The following is a 25,856-nucleotide window of genomic DNA, read 5'->3' on the forward strand; positions in this document are numbered from 1 at the left end:
TGCAGTTTCCTCCCACAGTTTAAAGGTGTATTGACCCCAACAGGTGCCAGACTGTGGCGACTAGGGGAATTTCACTAACTTCATTGCAGTATTGTCAGTCTTACTTGTGACTAATAAGTAAACTTTATGTTAACCACTGAAAAGGTCACTTAAATATTTCACCCCACTCCCCATGGGTGTTAAGATAACAAGTCAGACCACTGTAGTTCTGTTAAAATTTTAAAAGGTATTTATTGTAAATGTAATTTGCAATAGAAACACGTTCATTACACATATATTGGAAAAGACAAAAGATCACTCAGCGTCAACAAGACGCTGATTTTTCAATGACATTTAAACAACAAGAATTAGAAATAAATTGCACAATGCCCATAACATAAAACTTTAGGATTCTTCAGAAATCCCAGCATTGAAGCTCAAATGCAACAGTTCACACTCCTCACATCTGCTGCAAGTCCCAAATGAATCAGCAACTCGTGGGGATTTGGGGGTGGTGATGAGTTCCGTTCAGTCAAACGGCTCCAAATGCAGTCACGCACACACTGTTCCCCTCCTCCAGCTTTTGCTGCATGGTGTAAAACTCCAAAAAAAATCAGTCACAGAGAGGCAAGGCTGGCCATCCAAGAAAAAAAAAACAGCCAGGGTTACAAGTCCTCTTCATTCTCGTATGAAGCATCTCTTCTTCCACTCTCTGCTGCATCTCAGTCCAGTCTATTTTAAAAATAGAGATATTTTAAAAATGTCCGGCTTCGAAATAACTCGCTGTATTTCGGTTCCTATCTCCAGCTCCTCTGCAGCTGCCCCTCTCGGCTCTGGGAGCGGCTGCAACTCGCTCGCCGCCCTGTAAAACCAGCCAAGCCTCCTCCGCCTGGGTATGCCGTCTTCTTTTACTCTTTTTCCCCCTCCTCTCCTTTTCAAAAACAAAAAAACAAAAATGCCTCTGCAAACACGATTTCTCTTCTCATCCATCCGCATCTTCTATTTTTGTTTTTTTTAAAAAAAACCGGCATACATTTCTCTTATTTAATTAAAAGACGCTCTTTTCAGTTTTCCTCTCGGGTTCTGTCCATTCAGCGTTCTTGCAGGGACACGGTTGGGACCCACTGGTTCTTATTTCTGCTTTCCTCGCAATAGCTTCCGACTTCCTCCAGTGCCTCACATTTCCAAACGTCGGTATGAGAGTTCTGGAAATAGAATGATAAAAAACACGGGTTGAGAATCGCGTCAGCATAGCCAGTACGTCAATTCCAGTCAGCTTCAGCGTCGTTTCGTTTCACGACAATTGCAACACTTTAACCCTTTTAGTACTAAGGCTGGCTGGAGAGCATTGCACAATTCGAAAGGGGAGCCAATTTCTTCCGGGAAATGCATTTTGGCCAATTGCATGCATAAATATACGCGATATTTAAACTAGGTATTAAATAGTGAGTAAGAGATAGTTTTTTTTTAAAAAAATCTACGGTTCTCGTAAGAAGCTATTCTTACCGTGACAAGCATACAGTGCACGTCCCGAGGTTCGCCAGTCTCGTCCCCAGTCTCCAGTAGCTCCTCCAGGCGTTTAACTCCCCGCAGCCGCACGATATTAATGTCGTTCTCGCAGCAGAAAGCCTGGATCAGGGTGAAATGGATCTGCAAGGCGATGTCGCCTTCGTCTTCCTCATCGGCCGCCAAGAGACACAGAACTACACTGTCTGGGTCACTGCATAGGACAAGAATAGAAGGGGCGATTACATTCACTATGCAAAACAAAACATTGCAATTCAAAAAAGTGATAAAATATCAAATCGCGTTAAAAACTTTGCCTACAACTGGTTGCAATCACCGCTTTGTAGGTTAGAAAAATCCTGTGATTAATACTTACACATTCATTAATTTCGCGGACTCGTAAACTCCAACTGTTAAATAGCCCTGGCGCTGAGCGGCCACCAATAAGTCTTCAAGAGCTTGATCAATAGGCTGCATTCTGGATAGGAACAAAAGGATATGTTTAAAAAGACTATTCCCCTTTAAAAACAGATAGTCTGCCAGCTAGTGTGTATACAATCCACGCGTGCTCCTTTCCACTACATACACGTTAAAACCAACAGCAATCTTAAATGTAATAATCCGGTCGCTTACTTTTTGCTGGTGTTATCAGCTCCAGAGATATCTTCCAAAGTCATGTTGCAGTAATTAAATCCAAGGTAAAAGAGCCCGCTAGTTCCACACTGAAGCGATAAGGTTTTGTTTGTAGTTTTCTGTCGCTGATTGTAACAATCCCGCAAGGTTACAGCTCCAATTTGATACAATATCCTCTGCGATTCTCCGTCTTTCTGTGGCTCCAGAGCAGCGCTCGCTTGCCTTTTAAAGGTTAGATACCACCCACCGGCTCATCTGCATAGTGCGCCTGCCATTGGCTTGCCGACCGGCAATTAATATTAAACAACCTCCTCCACATGGAGCCCAGACCCAGATGTCATGCGTTTTCTTTTACTCTATGTAGTTCTGGGAATTTCCTACATTCAGTCTTATTTCTCTCCTCGGTGACTCAGTTTCGCGTGCTACAGGGATTATGAAGTTTTAAGTCGTGTCCTTCTTGGAATGAAATGAATTCTCAGGAATAAAACCGCATGGATCAATGTGAAATTAGTTGATGATAATGCTGAGTTGTCTGATAAGTTTTCCCCATCTCCAAGGCACTAATGTTATTATAGATATAGAGCCTTGTTTATTTCCCATTTCGTGCAAAAACACAAGGCAAAATCGTTTCTTTTATTTTGCAGCTTTGCATTTGAGCTAAAACCACATTGTCTAGAAATTTATAATCGACTTGTAAAACTGCTCTCAAACTGTTCCAAATGACTTGCAGACATTTGTCCGAAAAAAGTTGAGATGACTCAGCTTTAGATAGTTACAACATTTTGCATTTTTTAAAATTGCATTTTATTGAGAGGGACTAAAATCTGAAGCTCCGCTTTGTAGCACAGATTTGCAAATCTGGTGCGTGGATTGGAGGTGAAACTAAGTATTACATTTTGTGTTACGGCTGTTGTAATGTATCCTGGTTGGAGCGGAATGAGCCGGGAAATGCAATGCACTTTGCTGTTCTAAATTTCAAAACATAACTAAACGTACTTTACTGATTAATAGCACACTCAGTTCGAGATTACAAGCAAATAAAACCAACGGGAAAGGGAATCTGTTTCTCTTCTCTGTGTAGTTTCCGACGGGGAACATTTTAGTCTACGTAATGAGGCTTTCCAAATCAGTGGAAACTCCGCCTGCCAACACACCAGCACGTAAACAACTCACCAAAAAAACAATCATTTCTCTGCACCAGCTAAATGCATTTTCTAAAAATGGACGGGGAGAAAATAATTGGGATGATTTCGAGCTGCTTTGCACAAAAAAAAGTTTTGCAAAGTTATTGCACTTTGCAATCCTGACCTTCGTTTGTCTTGGGGGGGGTTTTTGCAATTAACCTGATGGTTTGTATGAATTCTTTGGCATCCAGTGCCGCCTGTGATAGAGGGAACAACTCGCCCTACCGCTCCCTACATACATGTTCCTGCAGGAAAATAAAATGTTCCAAATATCCCCGTTGTATTGGTGACTTCAGTTGTTCTATTTGCAGACATCAAGTGTGTTTACATGCAACTTTCAGATCTGCATATTTAACCATACTTGATTGGTGCTTTGTGAAATTACTCTCAACCTGACACTTGTTTTGAATTCCAGATAGAATGCATGTTAAGTCGCCTCTCCCTCTCCACCCTGAAAGTCGTTAAAAAAACGGACGCAGCTTGTAAACAAATTCAGAAATAAATACATTTACAGCGGTGTTAAAATTAATCAGAGCGCGCCCTCTGGCGAGTTTGCAGTCTGTTGCTTCCTCCGTTACGGGTTCACTGGTTCCATCTGGCGATCAGCTAAAGGAAAACTTAAAAATTGGCTATTTACTTTCCGACATGCAGTTATTTTGGAGGTGAGTTATGCTTGGCTGAAATACATTGCTGGAGTATCACTCCACACCACAAACTCTAGTGACCTCTTCAGCTCTGACTAAGGGTCATCCAGGATGTGGAGATGCCTGTGTTGGACTGGGGTGGGCACAGTAAGGAATCTCACAACACCAGGTTAAAGTCCAACAGGTTTATTTGGTAGCACCAGCTTTTGGAGCACTGCTACTTCAACAGGTGAGTGGAGTCCTGGTTAACCTGGTGTTGTGATATTTCGTTATGTGCCCAGCCCAGTCCAGCACTGGCATCTCCACACCATGGATGACCCTTAGAGCAGAACTTTCCACACACCTGACGAAGGATCAGTGTTTCCGAAAGCTTGTGGGTTCACTATCAAATAAACTGGTTGGACTTTAACCTGGTGTTGTCAGACTTTTTACTGTGTTGACCCTTAGAGCTGCAGAGGTCACTAGAGTTTGTGGTGTGGAGTGATGCTCAAACCAGTGATATGCTTCAACCAACATAACTCACCTCCCAAAATAACTCCACGTCGAAAACCCCTCAGTCTTCTCTGCCCTGAGGAAACAACCCCAGTCTAACCAGCCTCTCTTCATTGCTCCAATCCAGGCAACATCCTGGTGAATCTCCTTTGCACCCTTTCTAGTGCAATGACATTCATCCTGTAGTGTGGCGACCAGAACTGCACACACTACTCCAGCTGTGGCCTGAGTGTTTTATACAGCTCCATCATATTCTCCCTGCCCTTGCATTCTATGCCTCACCTAATAAAGACAAGTATCCCATTGGCCTTCCTACCCGCCTTGCTTGCCTGTCTTTTGGGATCCTTGGACAAATACCTCAAAGTCCCTCTGATCCTTTGTACTTCCTAGAGTCCTACCATTCATTGTAAACCCTATTGCCTTGTTGGTGCACCATCTCACACTTTACAGGGTTAAGGTTAAGTCACAACACCTTCATGATATGGGAGCAGAGGAGGAAAAAAGAATAAAATAAATCCCATAATCTGGATCCCACTATCACATGAGCTGTCTTGGAGAGATCCAATGGCCTTTTCTTCTCCTTAACCCAAGAACAACTATGGAATCTCCATTGCTGCCCACACTAAGATTAGCAAACTCAGCACAGACCAGGCATTAACATGTCCAGTCAGTGTGACTCAGTAGTACGCCAAACAGTTAGCCAATGGGCTATTGCAAGAAATTCCCAAATCCCATGTTTCTAAGTAGTGAAAATTATAGACAGCAGTGACAGAATGGAGAATGAGAAGTTTTGGAGAGTTCTTAATTTCATTAGAGAATAATATGGCATAAATGCTGAGCTTTCTAGTGTGATGCAATGTACCCAAAGAAAACAATCTCTAAAGCTGGGCCTAACTAATCATGTTGGAATGTTTGAGTTCTACTGTCTTGTCAGATACGAATTATCTAAATTTTAAGAAAGAATTTTTAAGAAGTCCTTAACAGAAATTTTTTTTAGGTAGTACATCGATTGACAGCACATTCCTGCCCTGATAGATAGTAATTGAGTGAAATATTAACCTTTCAACTTTTCATACGTAAATGACTGAGGTGGTAATGACTAAAAGCACCTGATTCAGTTACTTCCCACATGAGCTGTTTTGTGATCACTCTGAAAGCAATTGATAATTTAGTACCATTTAGGAGTAGTTTGATGCTCGAGCTTTTGACCAGTAGGCACTGGATTGAGAACTGCTGAAACTCAGCTAACTGTTGTTCAGTTGGCAACACCACTCCTCTGAGATAGAGATGGCACAGTGGTTAGCACTGCTGCCTCACAGCACCAGGAACCCAGGTTCAATTCCAGCCTTGGGTCACTGTCTGCGTGGAGTTTGCACATTCTCACTGTGTCAGCGTGGGTTTCCTCTGGGTGCTCGGACTTTCCTCCAACAGTCCAAAGATGTGTGGATTAGGTTGATTGGCCATATTAAATTGACCCTAATGATGGGTAGGATAAATATATGGGGTTACAGGAGTAAGGCCTGGGTGGGACTGTGATCGGTGCGGACTCGATGGATCAAATGGCCTCCTTCTGCACTGAAGGGATTCTATGAAAGTGTGGATTTGAGTTTCATTCTATTTTCAAGACTTGAGCACAAAATATGGGCTGGCACTCCAGTGCAGTACTTAGGGAGAACTGTGGTGTTATAGGGGCCATCTTTAAATGGGATGTTAAACCAAGGCCCAGTGTGCTCTCTCAGGTGGATGTAAAAGATGATAGAATCATAGAGTCTGTACAGTGCAGAAGAGGCCATTCAGCCCATAGAATCTGCACCATCTCACTGACAGGGTATCTTACCTGGGCCCTCTACCTTGCCCCATCTTTCTAACTCCAGACATTTACCATGGCTAATCCATCTGACCTACACATCTTGGGACACTAAGAGGCAATCTAGCCTGGCCAATCCACATCTTTGGACTCTGGGAGGAAGCTGGAGCACCTGGAGGAAACCCACACAAACTAAGGGAGAATGTGCAAACTCCACACAGTAACCCAAGGCCAGAAGCGAACCGGGGTCCGTGGAGCTGTGAGGCAACGGCTGTGCCACTGTGCTGAAAGATCTCTTTCAAAGAAGACAGCAGAGTTCTTCTAAGTGTTCAGGCCAACATTTTCTCCTCAACTGACATCACTAAAATAAAATGACCTGTTATCACTGCTGTTTACAGGAACTTTCTATATGCAAATTGGCTCACGTTTCCTGTCTTATAACAACAATAACTGCTTTTCAAAAATACTTAATTGGCTGCAAATTATTTTGAGATTCCTGGAAGATGAGGAAAGTTGCTGTATTAATACACGTTTTTTGTTTCACTGTTCCTATTGTTGTGAATAAAAGCTTTCCCCAGAATCAAAAAATAAATTTGCTCTCTGAATGTAAACATGTTGTTCTGAACTGTGCATATTGCTAAAGAGAAATGATTTGGAAAGGGATTCAAGAGTTATGATAAGGCCATGTCTCCTGGATACAGGTTATTAGTGTTCGATTAGCTGTTGCTAAGAGATTCTGGGACTTTGTTTTCCTGGTTATAGAATGGGGAAGAAGATAGCACATCAAACCACCAATTCTTAGGTGGAAATGTAATTTTTCTGTGAAGAAAATTTCCTTAGCAGAAAGTCCTTCTGAAAGACATTATATAAATACAAAATCTTTTCTTTTAGTAATAGATCTAGATTCTTCTCTTTCGTTATTTACTGGTTTAATACGCTCTCCATCTCTCCTGTGGGTGTTATCTATTAGTGGTATACAGGCACTGATCACCCTCTGAAGGTCCATTCAACTGTCACTTATTATCTGAACACTGGCAGAATATTTGACCGCAGGAGGCATCACAGCCAAGCCCAAACCTAGCCTGGTACAAACTCCACGTAGATATACAGTGCAAGTCACTGAAGGTCAGGAGCAGGGATAGTGGCTGATCTATTCTGTTCCTAACCCAGCAGCAATGTAACAAGTTGGAGAGGTGCTGACCTTCTGAGTTCACCTAATTCTGGGCCAATCCAGAAGCTAGAGCTTGCAAAGATGTTAATCAGCGTAGAAAAGGAATATTAGCAATTTGAGTAGGCCATTCAGCCCCTTGAGCCTACTCTGCTGCTCAATTCAATCATGGTTGATTAATTGGGAAACCATAGAGGAGGCCATTCAGCCCACTGTGTGTATGCTGGCACTTTGCAAAAACCTAAGACATACTGCCAGGCAGCTTTGAGAAAAAAATATCCTTTGGTATAAACTCAAGTTTTGAGCAAAATTATGTTATGTAGCTATTCTCTGCTCCTATTCTAAAGTTAATAACTCATTAGAATCTGTTGTTGCTATTCTTTCTTGGAGTTTTATAAACCTGGATCATGTCTGCATCTAAATTACTTTTATACCATCAACAACAACCTTAGAAATGCCAGTCTGTCCCTGTGATTTCCTGTATTAATGAAATTGAGACAACTGACCTTTCAACACATCAGTGTCCCCTGCAAGGCATGGTGCCTAGATGACATGGCATGCAGTGGAATCTCACTGGTACTCTATGTACACTTACAGTAACTTGTTTTGAATTATAGTTCTTGATATGAGTCCTAGTATTTGCTACACTGCTCTGATAGAGGCTTTGCATTAAGTGACAACTTTCATTTGTTTATGCACCTGCAATTGCAGCCATCAGAAGCTTTATGTTGCAAATCAGAATAAACTGGTCTCCCTTTGTGATGTTTTCAGTCCAATTACCAATTTCCCAGCATTTTCAGGTACTTAATAGACTATGAGTATATATGTAAATTATATGCATATGTTCTAATTATTCCTTGATTAATGACAGGCATCTTGAGAGGTCCTTATCAACCTTGTGAAATCAGTCACACAAAAAGAAGATAAATTATAGAATCCCTACAATGCAGAAGAGGTCATTCTGGCTATTGAGTCTGCAATGACTCTGGCAGAATATCTTACCCAGATCTTCTCCCCATAACCCCACACATTTCCCATAGCTAATTCCTCTAACCTATGCATCTTGGGGCACCAAGGGGCAATTTAGCATGGCAATCCACCCAACCCACACTGTGGGAGAAAACCAGAGTACCCAGAGGAAACCCACACAGATTATGAAGAGAACACTGTCTTTTTTTTTCCAAAAATATACTTTATTCATAAAAAATTTCAAATAAACTGTTGCAAATCTACGTGGCTTTGAATTGCAAACAATGCAGAATCAAAACATTTTTACATTTTAATACAAATTACAGTCATTACATTTCAATACTCAGACTATATACATGCCTCAATAAATTACTGTGTGCCGTTATTGCTCAGATTGGCACACAGTTACGCAGGTCGAGGGTATTCTGCAGTTCCCGGGCCCTCAGTCTGCCTCCGTTGGAAGGCCTTACAGTGTGGCCTTTCCCCATTGTGCCTTTGCGGCGGCTGCCCCAAGCTTCAGCCCGTCCCTCAGCACGTAGTCCTGGACCTTGGAATGTGCCAGTCTGCAACACTCGGTCGAGGACAATTGTTTCAGCTGGAAGATCAGCAAGTTTCGGGCGGACCAAAGTGCGTCCTTCACCGAGTTGATGACCTTCCAGCAGCAGTTGATATTTGTCTCGGTGTGCGTCCCCGGAAACAGCCCGTAGAGCACGGAGTCCTGCGTCACCGAGCTGCTCGGGACGAACCTCGACAAATACCACTGCATCTCACTCCAGACCTTCTTTGCAAAGGCACATTCCACAAGGAGGTGTGCGACCGTCTCATCAGCCCCGCAGCTGCTTCGAGGGCAGCGTGCAGTGCTGTTGAGACCTCGAGTGTGCATAAAGGGTCTGACGGGGAGTGCCCTTCTCACCACCAGCCAAGCCAGATCTTGGTGCTTGTTTGTCAGTTCTGGTGATGAGACGTTCTGCCAGATGACACTGACAGTCTGCTCAGGGAACCATCCAACAGGATCCGCCGTCTCCTTTTCTCTCAGGGCCCCAAGGACGTTACATGTTGACCACTGCTTAATCGCCATGTGGTCAAAGGTGTGTTTGCGGAAGAATTTCTCCACGAAGGACAGGTGCTGCAGTACGGTCCAACTACTCGGAGCATTCTGCGGCAGTGTGGCCAGACCCATCCTTCGCAACACTCGGGACAGGTAGAACCTCAAAAAGTAGTGGCACTTTCTGTTAGTGTACCTAGGAGCTACGCACAGCTTGATGCAGCCGCACACAAAGGTGGCCATCAGGATGAGGGCGGTGTTGGGAACGTTTCTCCCTCCGTTCTCTGGAGATTTGTGCATCGCTTCCCTCTGGACGTGATCCATCTTTGATCTCCAGATAAACTTGAAGATGGACTGCGTCACTGCTGCAGCACAGGATTTGGGGATAGGCCACACCTGCGCCACGTACAACAACACGGACAGGACCTCGCACCGGATCACCAGGTTTTTCCCTACCATGGAGAGGGAGCATAGCTCCCACAAGCCCAGTTTCTGCCTGGCTTTCGCGATGCACTCGTCCCAGTTTTTGGCACATGCCCCTGCCGCTCCAAACCATATCCCCAGCACCTTCAGGTAATCTGCCCTGACGGTGAAGGGGACAAGGAATTTGTCGGCCCAGTTTCCAAAGAACATGGCCTTGCTCTTACCCTGGTTGACATTGGCTCCCGAGGCCAGCTCGAACTGCTCGCAGACCTGGAGGAGCCTGCGAACAGACAAGGGGTCCGAGCAGAAGACAGCCACGTCATCCATGTACAGGGAGGCTTTGACCTGCTGCCTGGGATTGTCACCCCTTTGATGCCTGGGTCGCTTCTGAGGGCCTCGGCAAAGGGTTCAATGCAACACACAAAAAGGACGGAGGACAGAGGGCAGCCCTGTCTGACTCCAGACCTGATTTGAAAGCTATCTGTTTCCCACCCATTGACTGACACTGCGCGACTGATGTCTGTGTAGAGCAGCCGGATCCAATTGCAGATTCCCTCCCCAGAGCCCATTTTGGAGAGCGCATCCATCATGTAGCTGTGTGACATTCTGTCAAACGCTTTCTCCTGATCTAGGCTGATGAGGCACGTATCCACCTGCCTGTCCTGCACGTAGGCGATCGTATCCCTGAGTAGCGCGAGGCTGTCAGAGATCTTCCTGCCGGGTACAGCACAGGTTTCATCAGGATGGATCACTGACCCCAGAGCAGACTGGACCTGGTTGGCGATGACTTTGGCCAGAATTTTATAATCCACGTTCAATAGTGAGATGGGGCACCAATTTCGAATTTCCTCCCTTTCCCCCTTCTGCTTGTAGATGAGGGTAATGATGCCTTTCCTCATGGATTCTGACATCCTGCCTTCCAGAAGCATACTCTCGTATGCTTCCGGGAGGTCCGGGCCCGTCAAGTCCCACAACGCCGAGTAAAACTCAGCCGGTAAGCCGTCGCTTCCGGGAGTTTTACCCTTCCGAGAGGACCTGACAGCCTTCGTCAGCTTGTCCAGAGATACCAGCCTGTCCCACTCGCCGTCGTCTAAGACCTGTGTGATAGACGACAGGAAAGACTGGGAGGCCATGCTGTCTGTCGGCTTCAGGTCATACAGTCCGGCATAGAAGGATTTGCAGATCCTCAGAATGTCAGACTGTGATGACCTTACTGAGCCGTCTTCTTCCTTCAGGCTGCTGATCACAGAGGTTTCTCTGTGTACTTTCTGGAAGAAGAAACGTGAGCACTTTTCGTCCTGCTCCACGGAGTGGACCCTGGACTGGAAGATGGCCTTGGCGGCTTCCGAGGCACAGAGCGAGGCTTGCTGACTCTTCACCTCCTGGAGATCCTCCCTGACATCAACCCCCATCGACTGCAGTTGGAGCAGTTCCTGCATGCTTTTCTGGAGTCGGGACATTTCCCCCCCGTCTCTCCCTGGCCTTCTGAACCCCTTTGCAAATGAAGAACCTTTTGATGTTGTCTTTGATGGTTTCCCACCAGTGCGATGGAGAGAACACAGACAGTCACCCAAGACCAGAATCAAACCCAAGTCCCTGGCACTGTGAGGCAGCAATGCTAATCACTGTGCCATCAGGGTCTGGGGTCTTCTTAGTCAGAGTGGCTCAATCTATCAAACGTTCACCAATCCAGAGTTTTCTGTTAAACCACAGGGCTACTTCCTGAATGATGTTGGTTTCCATTATCTTCTCTAAAAGACTATTCCATGAATTAATCAATTTTGTGCATAGAATGATTTCCTTGCTACCATACCTAAATTTGCATTGTAATTATGTTACGCAACTAGTTTTGCTGCGCACTTCAATTCAAAAATATTTTCCGTTTGCATTGCATCCTTCTTGCAAAACTGAGTAAGATAAAAACTCACATTCAGATAGTTCTTTCCATGACACCAGGAAATCATGAATTGCTTTACAGCTAATGATGAACTGTTGTAATGCAGTAACTGTTGCAATTTGGGAAATACTGCAGACAATTTTCACACAAGCTCCCAGAATCAGTATGATAATGATCAGTTTGTCTCTTTAATGATGTTGGTCGAGGAATAAACGTTAGCTCAGAGGAAAACACTCCTGTTCTTCTATGGTCAGTGTTCTGGGATCTCTGATGTCCCTGTGACAGGGCAGATAATATCTTATCTGAAGGACAACACCTCAAACAGTGCAGCATTCCCCGAGTACTGCACTGGAGGATCCGCCTAGTTTTTTTGTTCTCATGTCTTGAATCCACAACTTCCTGACCCTGAGTTTCCTCCAGGTGCTCCAGTTTCCTCCCACAGTTCAAAGATGTGTGGGTTAGGTTGATAGGTCATGCTAAATTGACCCTAGTGTCAGGGGAATTAGCAGGGTAAATGCACTGGGTTCCGGAAATAAGACCAGGTGGGATTGTGGTCAGTCCAGACTTGATGGGCTGAATGGCTTCCTTCTGCACTGTAGGGATTCTATGGAGTGTTACCACTGAGCAACGACTGACACTTCCATGGCTCAAGTTCACCCAGTCTTTCCTTGTGCCTCAGTGCTGTGATGCTGAGAATTAGTCCCATAATTTTTCTCCATATTTCCTCCAGGGCTTGAATGTCTCCCGTGTCCCAATGACAAGAATGAATAATATGACCAGTGCAAATCAGCCATATACACAACTCGGCATGACATTGTGGCTACACTAGTGTTCTTACACTAATGTAAAAATTTAAAAAAAAAATTCTCAAGGCTGAGTGTGTTTGAGGGATATGAGTGAGATTGAATCCTTAAAATTGCAGGATATTCTTTGGCATCCAACCTCTTTATTATCAGTCTATCAGAGTTGTACTTGGAATATTATCTCCATGTAAATTAGTTGAAGGAGGAAGTATTTAATCAGAATCACTATGAAGCCCACAAAACCACCTCTTTTGATAATCAGCCCTCAGTTACCCAATTTCTCCTATAACTCTCAATTTCTCAGAAAGGCAACTACTTGGATCTTTGGACCATTAAACTTTAATCAGCTATGGCATTCCTGCTTGGCTATTTATTTTACAGCTATTACCATGTGGGTAGAGTGAATCCTGGCTTCGTGGGAGCAGTTCCACCTCTGATTTAGAAAGTGCTGAGTTTAAATCCCCCTTGCCAGTTGCCGAGACCAGGGCTGGCATTTTTGATTGCATGGGGTGGGGGGAGGAACAGGTGCAGGCACACTTTGAAAATAGCACTTTCAAATAGCATGTCAGTGTTCCAAAGCCTCCGAGCAGCACTCGAATTTTCAAACTAAGGGTGGGGAGGAAAAAGTCCGGGACCTGCTTGATTCCAATTAATAACTTGTTAGACTGCGGAGAGCGAGAAAAAGATTTTCAGCCTGTAAATCACCAAACCTGAATAGCCTAGTGTGCATTAGTGCACAGCTGTCAGATTCAATGAAGATAAAATTTAAAGGCAGGCCCTATCATGGCAACCTGCTTTCACCACTCATGCTCTGCAGACAGCTTCTGCCTCCTTGTAACACGTGGCATCACTAATTAGGCAGCAAGTTCACTGCTGGAAAAATTCAGAAATTTCACAGAATTATTACAGTGCGGGAGGAGGTCATTTGGCCTATTGTATCTGTGCCAGCTCGCTGAATGAACAATGCACTTAGTGCCATTCTCCAAACCTCTCTCCTAGTACCTGCACATTCTTTCATTTCAGATAATAATCTATTTCACCACAATTGAACCTGCCTCTACCACAATCTCAGGCAGCGCATTTCAGATCTTAAAACACTTGTGAAAATGTCTCCATTGCTTCTTTTTCCACTTACCTTCAATCTAGATTCTCTGATTCTTGGCATGGTAGCGTTGCATAAACTACGCAGATGTGGCATTGGATTGGGATCCAGAAATCATCTAATGTCGGACTCCCAATCCTGAACTGAAAATTGAACAACTGACCTCCAGTTCTGCTACAGTTGTCCAACCAAATGTTGGACTTGTCCAAGTCAAATGTATGGATTTTGGGAGTCCATAAAAACTGTCTGTTGTGTTGGACTAATCACCCTATTGGATGGCAGAAAGATAGCTGTGACCATGGAAGGAGTTTCCAGCTGTGACCTATCAGAAATCAATTAGCCTGTGACTCCTCCTCCCATTACTTTAGACAATGTAAATATATGAAAATAATAACCATTTAGGTGAAAAGGGTACACCTGTCTTATTTTGTTATTTTTAATCTTCTAATCTTTTAAATGTGTGTAGGAACATTTTCTAGAACCTATGTATTATTCTGGCTTTCACTTAATTACGGCTTAGCTAACACAAAGACTCATGGAGGCAGTATTCTGGTACAGATGTTTCTTTATTTTCCAAGCTTGGTTCAATGTATGAGGGAGAGAGATTTGGGGCAGTTTCAAATCATTCTGAAATTACATCACTCTCAGTTTTGCAATTATACAATTTTCAAAAGCCATTTGCCACCTCTTGCTCACCCCAGTCGGATATGAACCAATCATTATTATTATAGATTATTTACCTTGGTCAATAACATTTGCTTCTGGACAGCATGGGACAGCGTGATCAGCTTGTGGGCTTCAAGAATCTTTCTCACACTCTCCCGATGCAATTCTCATCTGGTGTAATGTATATTCTATTCATTAGAACAGTCTGGGACCTCTGGTGTGCCCTTGGTTAGGTTAGTGAATATCCCTATTCATTAGGACTGACTAGAGACACTGATAAGAGTTGCTCATCCCTTAGTAGCTGCAATGTTCTGATGAATGTGGTTCTTTTTATTTGACTAATACCTTGAGAGCATTGTATATGCTTTTAATACAGAATATATTTTTAAAAATATATGTCTAAATCCTCTAACAGTGGTTATAGGTGCCCCTATGCAAACAGTATTTTTTCCGGCACTTTGTAACTTCTCTATACTCTGTTCACTCTGATCTAATCTACCCTGATATGTTAGTCTTTTAATCACAAATTATTCTAAATCCCCCCTTATAACGTGCGCGTCCATTATTTGAATCTCACTAAACACTTTGCCTGAGTAAACTTTATTGGCCCCTTTTACAATCTGGAAAGGTTCAATTAGGTCAGCTTGAAGACTCCATTCTCAATAAAGGACCCAAACTCTTAACCTTTTTTTCAGCATATAAAAATCCTTGAACTTGAAAATGACTTAATTATAGAACATAGAACATTACAGCACAGTACAGGCCCTTCAGCCCTCAATGTTGTGCCAAGCTATGCCCAATCCCAAGATCAAGCTATCCCCTCCCTATAATTCTGGTCTCCCTGGACACATAAAAACTTGACCTACACACAGTCTTTCCAATTGGCTCTGATCAGATCATGTATAGGAGCAATGTAACTTTTGCAACTTTTGTAACTTTTGAAGTATGCTTCCAATTTAATATTGTGGGGAAAAATATATTAACGCTCACCTATCATTGGTAAGTGCACTGAAATTGAGCCATAGTGAATCAAGAGACATGGCTTAGGGACAGAAAATGAGAGAATGTAGAAAATCATCCATAAACTTATTGAATGGCATCATACACTTCTATTCCCTATGTTCTTATATACATCAGAAATATCCTTCATTGAACTGCCGATCTGTAGGGAGTTATTTGGCTTCAAACTTCTTACAGTGGAGATGGAGATAGCTAAGGTCCCATTCCTGATCACTATCCAATAAGAATGTGATTGGGCACAGCTGGGAAACCTTCCATGAGAATGTATAGAATCGCAGAATCCCTTCAGTGCAGAAGGAGGCCACTCAGAAAATCGAGCCTGCAACCAGCAACAATCCCATCCAGGCACTATCCCCGTAAACCTATGTATTTACCCTGCTAGTCCCCCCTAGCATTAGGGAATGGCCAATCAACTTAAGCTACACATCTTGGAGTGTGATGGCATGGTGGCACAGTGGTTAGCACTGCTGCCTCACAGGGCCAGAGACCCAGGTTCAATTCCCGGCTTGGGTCATTGTCTGTGTGGAGTTTGCACATTCTCCCTGTGTCTGCGTGGGTTTCCTCCAGTGGTCTGGTTTCCTCCCACAGTCCAAAGATGTGCAGATTGGATTGTTTGGGGTTATGAGAATAGGACCTGGGTAGGATTGTGCTTGGTGCAGACTCATTGGGCCGAATGGCCTCGTTCTGCACTGTAGGGATCTAGGGAAACTGGAGCATCTAGAGGAAGCCCACACTGACATGGGGAGAACGCACAAACTTCACACAGTGACTGGAGGCCAGATACTTGGGCAAAGTACAGTGTGAAGTGTGGCTGGTGTCTGGAGAACTACACTAACCAGAGTTAAGGTCTTCAAGAAAAGAGTAAAGAAAATAAGGAGGGTAAGAGAGAAATAGAACAATTCCATCTTTGCCTGTAAAATAAAGTTTCAAAGTGGTTTATTTTGTATTAATTGAGCAAGAAGGATTAACTTGTCATTAGAAGTTGATCGCTTGAAAAGTTTACTTTCTTCTCCTAATTCTTGCAACAGAGCAGATGACTGTTACTGCCTGGAAAATTTCCTCCCTATTTACTCACTCCCAACAAACCCTGCTTTTAATGGAATCCGCAAAACAGGTCTGATGATTCAGAGCATTTCAGACTGCAACGTTAAGTATTCAGCAGATTCATCTGCTGGGTAGTGAAAATTACTTCATAATCTCCTCAAACTGCTTGTTATTTAACATGCATGTTACTTAACATTTTATGAGTAATGATGAACTACGTTTCCATAAGATTTTGTGGTGAACAGGATCACAGATTTAATTGTCAATTGAAGATAGGGCTAAACATTTGTACAAATCTTTAGATGTTGAGATTAGGATATTGGAATACTGGCAAGATTGGCTTCCATGGGAATTTTGGGATACTAGAGAAATAAGTTTCGATGGGAGAGCTAAGGTTCAAAGTGGGATAAACTTCAGAGGTAGAGTTGGGACCTGTTTGGTATGAGTGTTGGAGTTCTTAAAGAGATATGTTTTAATGAGAGAATTAGGGTACTGTAAGGGTGAACTGTGATAGCCAATTGGCTTTTGCTTTTCAGGTAAAAGCAGAAAATGCTGAACACATCAGCCTATCAGTCAGCTTCTATGGTGTGAATAGCCAAGAGCACAATTCAGGAAGGGGGACCCGTCAATGAGAACCTTTTTCTGATGAAGTACTGAAGGAATGCTACACCTTCGGAGTTCCTATCTTCAGATGCGAGATTGAACCAAGGCCACATCAGCTCTTTCAGGTGAACGTAAAAGAATCTACAACATTGTTCAAAAAAGAACTCTGTTATCTGGAGTAAGAGGAATTATGAAGCCATCTGGCAGGAAATTAGAGGCATAAATTGGAAAGAGGTTTCCTCAGGGAAATGTACAGAAGTAACGTGGCAGATTTTCAAGGAATATTTGTCTGGAGTTCTGCACGACAACGTTCCGATGAGACAGGGGAGCTTTGGTAGGTTACAGGAACCGTGGTGCACGATAGCTGTAATGAATTTAGTCAAGAAGAAAAGAAAAGCTTACAAAATGTTCAGGAAGCTTGGTAATGTTAGGGATCTAGAGGAGTACACAACTGGTAGGAAGGAACTTAAGAAGGAAATTAGGAGAGCCAGAAGGGGTCATGAGAAGGCCTTGGCAGGTAAGATTAAGGAAAACCCCAAGGCATTCTACAAGTATGTGAAGAGCAAAAGGATGAGATGTGAAGAAACAGGATCTGTCAAGTGTGACAGTAGGAAAATTTGTATAGAACCAGTAGAAATAGCAGAGGTACTCAATGAATTCTTTACTTCAGTATTCACAGTGGAAAAGGATCTTGGTGATTGTAGTGCAGGCTTGCAGCGGACTGAAAAGTTTGAGCATGTTGACATTAAGAAAGAGGATGTGTTGGAGCTTTTGAAAAGCATCATGTTAGATAAGTCACTGGGACAGGATGGGATGTACCCCAGGTTACTGTGGGAGGAGAGGGAAGAGATTGCAGACCCTCTGACGATGATCTTTGCGTCATCAGTGGAAACAGGAGAGGTTCCGGAAGATTGTAGGATTTTGGATGTTGTTCCTTCATTCAAGAAAGGGAGAAGAGATAGCCCAGGAGTCTAACCTCAGTGGTTGATAAGTTGATGGAGAAGATCCTGAGAGGCAGGATTTATGAACATTTGGAGAGGTATAGTATGATCAAAAATAGTCAACACAGCTTTGTCAAGGGCAGATCATGCCTTATGAGCCTGGTTGAATTTTTTGAAGATGTGACTAAACACATTGACGAAGGAAGACCAGTAGATGTGGCTTATATGGACTTCAGCAAGGCATTTGATAAAGTGCTCCATGCAAGGCTGATTGAGAAAGTGAGGGGGCATGGGATCCAAGGGGACATTGCTTTGTGGATCCAGAACTGGCTTGCCCACAGAAGGCAAAGAGTGGTTGTAGATGGGTCTTTTTCTGCATGGAGGTTGGTCATCAGTGGAGTGCCCCAGGGATCTGTTCTGGGACTCGTGCTCTTTATAAATGACCTGGATGAGGAAGTGGAGGGATGGGTTGGTAAGTTTGCTGAAGACACAAAGGTTGGAGGTGTTGTGGATAGTGTGGAGGGATGTCAGAAGTTGCAACGAGACACAGATAGGATGCAAGACTGGGTAGAAGAGTGGCAGATGGACTTCAACCCAGATAAGTGTGTGGTGATTCATTTTGGCAGGTCAAATAGGATGACGGAATATAGTATTAAGGGTAAGACACTTGGCAGTGTGGAAGATCAGAAGGATCTTGGGGTCCGGGTTCATAGGATGCTCAAATCAGCTTCACAGGTAGAAGGATGTGGTTAAGAAGGCGTATGGTGTACTGGCTTTCATCATTCGAGGAACTGAGCATCGGAGTTGGGAGATAATGCTGCAGCTATATAAGACCCTGGTCAGGCCCCACTTGAAGTACTGTGCTCAGTTCTGGTTGCCTCTGGTTACAGGAAGGATGTGGAAGCCATAGAAAGGATGCAGAGGAGATTTACAAGGATGTTGCCCGGATTAGGTGGCATGCCTTCTGAGGATAGGTTGAGAGACCTCGGTCTTTTCTCCTTAGAGAGACAAAGGATGACTGATGACCTGATAGAGATGTATAAGATGTTGAGAGGTATTGATCAAGTGGATTCTCAGAGGCTTTTTCCCAGGACTGAAATGGCTGCCACGAGAAGACACAGGTTTAGGGTGCTGGGGAGTAGATACAGAAGAGATGTCAGGGGCAAGTTTTTCATTCAGAGGGTGGTGGGTGCGTGGAATCGGCTGCCGGCAGTGGTGGTGGAGGCAGATTCGATAAGGTCTTTTAAGAGGCTTTTGGATAAGTACATGGGACTTAGTAAGACAGAGGGTTATAGGTAAGCCTAGTAGGTGGGGTCATGTTCAGTGCAACTTGTGGGCCGCAGGGCCTGTTTGTGCTGTAGTTTTTTTCTATGTTCTATGTTCTAAGAGCTGAGGGGGAGAGGAGGACTGCTCCTTGTATCCTCTCCAATGTTTATCGCTCAACCAATACCTAAAATGAGTCATAGGATCATAGAATCCTATTGTGCAGAAGGAGGCCATTCAGCCCATCAAGTCTGCATCACCACAATCCCACACAGGCCCTATCCCCTTAATCTCATACATTTACCCTAGCTAGTCCCTTGACACCAAGGTGCAATTTAGCAATCCACCTAACCCGCAAATCTTTTGACTGTGGGGAGAAAACAGACCACTCAAAGGAAACCCACTCAGACAGGGGGAGAATGTGCAAATTTCAGACTGACAGTGACCCAAGCCGGGAATCAAATCTGGGTCCCTGGATCTGTGAGGCAGCAGTACTAACCATTATGCCACTATGCCGCCCAGATAGTCATGATTATCTGACTATTATCACATTGCTGTGTGCAAATTGGCTGCTGGATGTCCTACACTGCCAAAGTGACCACACTTCATTAAGTAACTTAGTACATACTGATGTGAAAGGTGTTTTGTCAATGCAAGTTATTTTTCTTCTCCATCCTTGAATACTTACATTTGAGTGCTCAAAATAAGCAAACAAGGATATCAGGCAAGTGGAAAGTGGTTCTATTCTGCAAAAGAAATGATAAAAATCAAGTCATCTCCTGGAACCAATTACTGGGAGAGTGCTACCATGTGATGTTGTTTGGACTCTAAAACTTTCTTTGAAGATTATAATCCATTTCATTTTCCCCCTTCCTCTCCCGAAGGCATTGACTTGGTTAGTGTTCTACTGTCTCCCAACTTCCCTCCAATACTCTGTTTGTTGGCCATTTTTCATACACAAGCATGAGTATGAACAGGCAAAGTCATCCTCGATTGGGTCATATCTGAGCAGTCACCTTTACCTGGAACACAAGCGTCGCAGCAGGAGTCACCAGGTATTAGTTGGAAACTGGAGCTCTGATTCTTTTGTTTGTTTTCAGTGGGAAAGGTCAGTACGACACCAAACGGTGCAGATTGCCTCTGAGCTATAAAGGGAAATACAAGGAAAATATTATCAAGGTTGACTTTGCTAACCACACTATAAACAAAAAGAAACAAGCATTAACAGAAATAAGCATTGTGATTAATTTTCCACCTAAGCCTCTCTACCTTTCAGTCGTTCCTTAAAAACCCCTGTCCTCTGCCCTAAAATTTCTTCATGTGGTTCAACATTAAAATTTACCACATTAAAGATACTGTATTAATATAAGCTGTTGGTGGCCATTCAGCTGAGGATAGTTTCCCTTTAAGAAAAGTTCACTCTTCATTAACCTCAAAGTTAATCACCTTCTCTGGCACATGGCTAAATCAGCGTGTGAGTGATTTACGGGAAGCTGGTTTGTTTTTCATTTGCAAGCGCTTTACACTCTGCTGCTGGTCTCATGTTGTATGAAGTTAGATCGCACAAGTCGCCAGAGCATGACTAAGCTCTGCCACATGTGCTGATTCACACTGGCAGACCTATAGTGGTACTGAGTGGGGTTTCATACCAGGCTCATCTGGTCAAGACTTGACTGCAGCATCTGACTGAACCCTCATACTTCTACAATGAAATGATCATCCACATTTGTTTATGTCACATTTTTACGTTATCTCACATGATAATTTATCCTGGAATACGTTCCTATAGGTACCAGCAGATCTCTGCAATCTTCTTCAACCATTGGTCCAAACAGCAAGGGATCAATTTTAACCACCTTTGTCTAGTGTGAATGTACTTACTACATTACATAGAATTTTGCAAACAGAAACAGGCGAACAAGCTTGTGTTTATGTTCCAACCATAACTCTTCCCAGCTTACATCATGTCACCCCATCAACATATCCTTTTATTCTGTTCTCCCTTGAATGTTTATCCTCTTTCCCTGTAATCATGATAATGCCAGCCACCTCAACACACACTGTGGTTGTAAGTTCCACATTCACACCACTCTATGGGTACAGAAAATTCTCCTAAATATTTCATAGATTTTATTACTGATTATCTTATACTTACGGTCCCCAGAATTGGACACGCCCCCACAAGTGGAAACACCTCTAGCTTTATTCCATCGAGCATAATTTTAAAGGCCTCAATCAGACCATCTCTTAGTCTTCTCTTTTCTGGAGAAATGAATCACAGTCCAGCTCGGTCTTTTCGAAGTGAAGCTCTCAGTTGTGGTATCTTTCTGATAATTGTTTTTGCGCTTTCTCTTGTGTCTTTATATATTTTCTGTAATATGAGAACTGACAGTGGGAAAAACTCCATCTCAGGCTATCTCCCCACCAGCCTGAGATTCGTGCAATGTAAAAGTCACGGTGTTATAGCATAACAGTGATGCAAGCGGAAACCTACCTGGTCTTATGCCTGTCAGAGAAACTTGATGGAACACAACAAAGCATCTTCTAGCAGCCGAGATAAATACGATTTGTTCAAAGGAGCAGAAAGTGATTCACAGACCTCTTTTGCCCCAGCTCTCCCTCTCCCATTAGTGATCTAGACATGAATGTGGAGTTCATGGAATCCCTACAGTGCAGAAGGAGGCCATTTGGGCCATCAAGTCTGCACCAACCACTATCCCACTCAGGCCCTATTCCTGTAACCCCATACATTTACACTGCTAATCCCCCCTGACATTAGGGTCAATTTAACATGGCCAATCAACCTAACCCACACATCTTTGGACTGTGGGAGAAACCGGAGCACCCGGAGGAAACCCACACAGACACAGGGAGAACATGCAGACTCCACACAGATAGTGACCCGAGACCAGAATTGAACCCGGGTCCCTGGCGTTGTGAAGCAGCAGTGCTAACCACTGTGCCACCCTTGGTTATGATCAGTAAATTCACACAAAAAAGTGGGTAGAGGTAGTATGGTAAATAGCAAAGAGGAAAATTTTAGATTACAGGATGATATGGACGGGTTGATCAGACAGGCAGAACAGTAGTAAACCCTGAAATGTGTGTGGTGATGCATTTTGGGAGGACCAACAAGGCAAGGGAATGCACAATGAATTATAGGACACTAGGAAGCACAGAGGGACCAGGGGTATCTTGGGGTATATGTCCAAAGGTCCCTGAGCAGTGGAACACATAGTGGTTAAAAAGGCATATGGCATACTTGTCTTTATTAACTGAGGCATAAAATATAAAATGCTCTTTAGGCCACAGCTAGAGTACTGAGTGCAGTTCTGGTCACCATACTATCGGAAGGATGTGATTGCACAAGAGAGGGTGCAGAGGGGATTCAGCAGGATGTGGCCTGGACTGGAGCGTTTTAGCTATGAAGAGAGGCTGGATGGGCTGGGGTTGTTTTCCAGCCTGATTGAGGCGTACAAAATGAAGACGGACATAGTTAGGATCAACAGGAAAAAACTTTTCCCCTTAGCAGAGGGACCAGTAATCAGGGGGCATAGATTTAGCTAAGGGGCAGGAGATTTAGAGGGGATTTGAGGAAGTACTTTTTCATGCAGAGGGTGCTGGGAATCTGGAACTCTGCTTGAAAAAGTGGTAGAGGTGGGAACTCTCACAACATTTAAGAAACATTTAGATGAGCACTTGAAACATCATAACTTACAAGACTATGGACTAAGTGCTGGAAAATGGAATTATAATAGATGGTGTTTATTGGCCGATGCTAACATGATGGACTAAATGGCTTATTGCTATATGTAAAATCAATGGGGACAATCTTACAGAATGAGCATGAAAATGGAAGAGAATCATGCCGATTTTTTGGATGAGCTCCCAGATGCAATCGTACAGCACTTAGGAGAAAATAGCCCAGATGGGATTCTCACAAGTACGGAGCAGGATGAAGCCTATTCTTGCCACGAGGCAGGCTATTGAGCTTTAGGGACGTCATTGCACAGGCGCCCTGAACTTGTGACCCCCTCACCCCAATTGCCATCCTGGACATCAATGATCCCCCCCACTCCCCCTACCGATTACTGCTCCAGTCAACCATCCCACCCAACATATTGTTGCCTTGGCTGATTTCCCTCCGTGACTGCACCCCAGCTAATCCCCAGCACCCCCCGATGCAGAGTCACCCCCTTCCCTCCCCTTCCCCCCACATGGAGTTCACCTCCCCCTGTCAAGCCCTCCCCCCACCCCAGGTATGGGCCCTGCCTTTTCGGGTCCCGTCCCTCCGGCCTTGCCCCTTGGCATTGCCTGGTACCCAGTAGACAATGCCAGGGTGCCAGACTGTGTGCCAGGCTGGCACTGCCCAAGGAGCTCTGCCTGGCCCTGCCCTTGACCACCCAGGGACCTTCAATGGCTCCCGGTCCCACCAGTGAGGCCATCACGCCTGTAGATACCTATGGAAAAATGCACATATTTACATCACCTGCGATCAGGATCAGACTTGGTTGTGATATCCTTCCAGAGATGAAACCCTACCCATGCTCAGGCCCCAATTTTAATAGGGTGGGGACCAAATGTGATCCTTGCCAATGAGGACTTAGGACAACGAGCAGGGAAGGGCAAATGAGCCCAGACAATAGTGTCCAAGACACATTAATTATATTTAAATGAGGTTCTGAATATTGAAATTAGCTTTGTGCCCTTTATGTGTGAGAAACTGAGTTTGCTGGCAAAACGGGGCTTGTAACATCGCGAGAGGTGAAAAACTGTCGGGATGAGCCGGTGAGATCGGCCCCTATGACTCCCACGCTTTGACATCCATTTGGGAGCCTGCTTTACGTTAGGACTTTTACATTAGGTCCCTGGATGTGAGTAGCGCCCACCACAATTCCTGCTCCTGACTGCTGGCCTTGGTGCCACTTCTGCCAATTCAATCAGGGCAACAGTTCAAAACAGCTTTGTTTCCTGGCTGATTTATTAATGAGATTGAATAGATTTTTGAACACTAGGGAAGCTAATGATATGGGGATAGTACAGGAAATGGTTTTGTGATAGAAGATCAGCCATGATCTTATTAAATGGACTGCATTGACAGACTGTATGACTAACTTTTCCTATGCTCTAATGTTCCTTCTGGGTGCACAGTCTGCTCAGGGCCTTCCACACAACCCTACCTGTTGTTCCCTTCCCATCCCTATTAAAATTGGAGCCTGAGCATGGGTAAGGTTTCTTCTCTGGGAAGATATCACAACCAAGTCTGATCCTGATCGCAAATGATGTAAATATGTGCATTTTTGCATAGCTACCTACTGAATTAGCAATCAGGTAGTTTAACCTTTGAGCCCTTGGGAAGGTTTTCACCTTTCCTTATGCAGAAGTAATAGTACAGGAATCATCATGACCCTATTGATTTTAATATTATTGCTATGGTCAACAACTCCCTTGAATTTCCTCTACCAACCCTGTCCTTTGCTGTCATTTTTAGAGAAAAAAAAAGCCACTTTCCATTAGCAGAACTACTCGCTCTTCTTTAAGCATAGATAACCAAGGCTTTTTTTTATTCATTTGTGGGATATAGGCATCACTGTCTGGCCAGTATTTATTGCCCATCATTAGTTGCCCTTGGAAGGTCATTGAGAGTCAACCATATTGCTATGGCTCTGGACTCACATGGAGGCCAAACCAAGTAAGGACTGCATATTTCCTTCCCTAAAAGAAAGGAAACTAAAGGACATTAGTGAGCCACATGTAGTTTTTCTGACAATTGATAATGGTTTCATGGTCATCAGTAGATCCTTAATTCCAGATATTTTTCATTGAGAACAGTCCCACCATGGTGCCATGGTGGGATTCAAACTCAGGTCCCCAGAACATTAGTTGAGTTTCTGCATTAATAGTCTAGCAATAATGCCACTAGGCCATTGCTTCCCCTGTGTGTTAGACTGCATTTTTCTGTCCATTCACTTTTGGAGAATGGGTTGATGGTAGTGATGGGAGGGGAGGGTGAGAGGGAAGTAAGGGATAGTTGCCAATGCAGAGATAGGAAACCCTGCTGGGTAACGCTTCTCAAACAGCGGAAACTATCATAAGTATGACAGATAAAAAAGCCCCAGCACTGTCATTTTCATAATTCATCTTCCTCAAACATTTGGGTAAGTGATGCACATGAGACCACATGAAATAGCCTCTCCCCATGTACATCAGAAGCAAAGGGGAAAACACATGCCCCAAGGGGAAACCAACATGATTGTGCATTTTTCACCCAGCTTTACATTACCAAAATTATTCTCTAGAAACCAGGCTTTCTGATTTAAAACCAGATGACTAACATCCCAGTCTAGACTACACAGGGTATAGTGTGATGGTTTGTGCCTATGATACTTAGAAGGATGAATGTGTGCTGGCTGTAGTAAGCATTATTACATTTAACAGACCTACCTTAAACACAGATAGGTTTTCACTGAACACCACACAGGAGAAGCATATGGAGCTGTGTCCTCGAACTGAATTGTGACACAATAGGTTATTTTCCCAGTAAAAAGATGTACGGAATAAAAATACATTGTTCCACTCACGTGGATTGACATGCAACCTGTTACCAAGAATCTAAATACAACACAAGTATTTTAAGTGGCTGCAGCAGCATCCTGCTGCTTTAGTC

At 43.8% G+C, this 25,856-nt stretch overlaps 1 protein-coding gene across 1 annotated transcript; it reads right to left on the reverse strand.

The window, feature by feature from the left end:
- Positions 1–214: 214 nt before the first annotated feature.
- LOC145358646 (growth arrest and DNA damage-inducible protein GADD45 beta-like) lies at positions 215–2,313 on the reverse strand. The gene is made up of 4 exons (XM_080212863.1): positions 2,119–2,313; positions 1,862–1,963; positions 1,486–1,699; positions 215–1,184 (listed from the first exon to the last, which is right to left on the reverse strand). The coding sequence occupies exons 1-4, from the start codon at positions 2,160–2,162 to the stop codon at positions 1,071–1,073; spliced, it is 474 nt and encodes a 157-aa protein (XP_080068989.1). The 5' UTR covers positions 2,163–2,313; the 3' UTR covers positions 215–1,070.
- Positions 2,314–25,856: the final 23,543 nt, after the last annotated feature.

The sequence above is a fragment of the Carcharhinus amblyrhynchos genome, chromosome 26, assembly GCF_965287045.1.
Source record: "Carcharhinus amblyrhynchos chromosome 26, sCarAmb.v2.hapA, whole genome shotgun sequence".
Classification (NCBI taxonomy): domain Eukaryota; kingdom Metazoa; phylum Chordata; class Chondrichthyes; order Carcharhiniformes; family Carcharhinidae; genus Carcharhinus; species Carcharhinus amblyrhynchos.

Bases quoted from the DNA above. Each gene is read 5' to 3' on its own strand.
- LOC145358646 (XM_080212863.1), bottom strand. From the start codon at position 2,162: ATGACTTTGGAAGATATCTCTGGAGCTGATAACACCAGCAAAAA. The intron at 1,700-1,861 runs GTAAGTATTAAT...TGTCCTATGCAG, and splicing joins TCCGCGAAATTAATGAATGT to TGACCCAGACAGTGTAGTTC. The intron at 1,185-1,485 runs GTAAGAATAGCT...TTCTATTTCCAG, and splicing joins TGCACTGTATGCTTGTCACG to AACTCTCATACCGACGTTTG.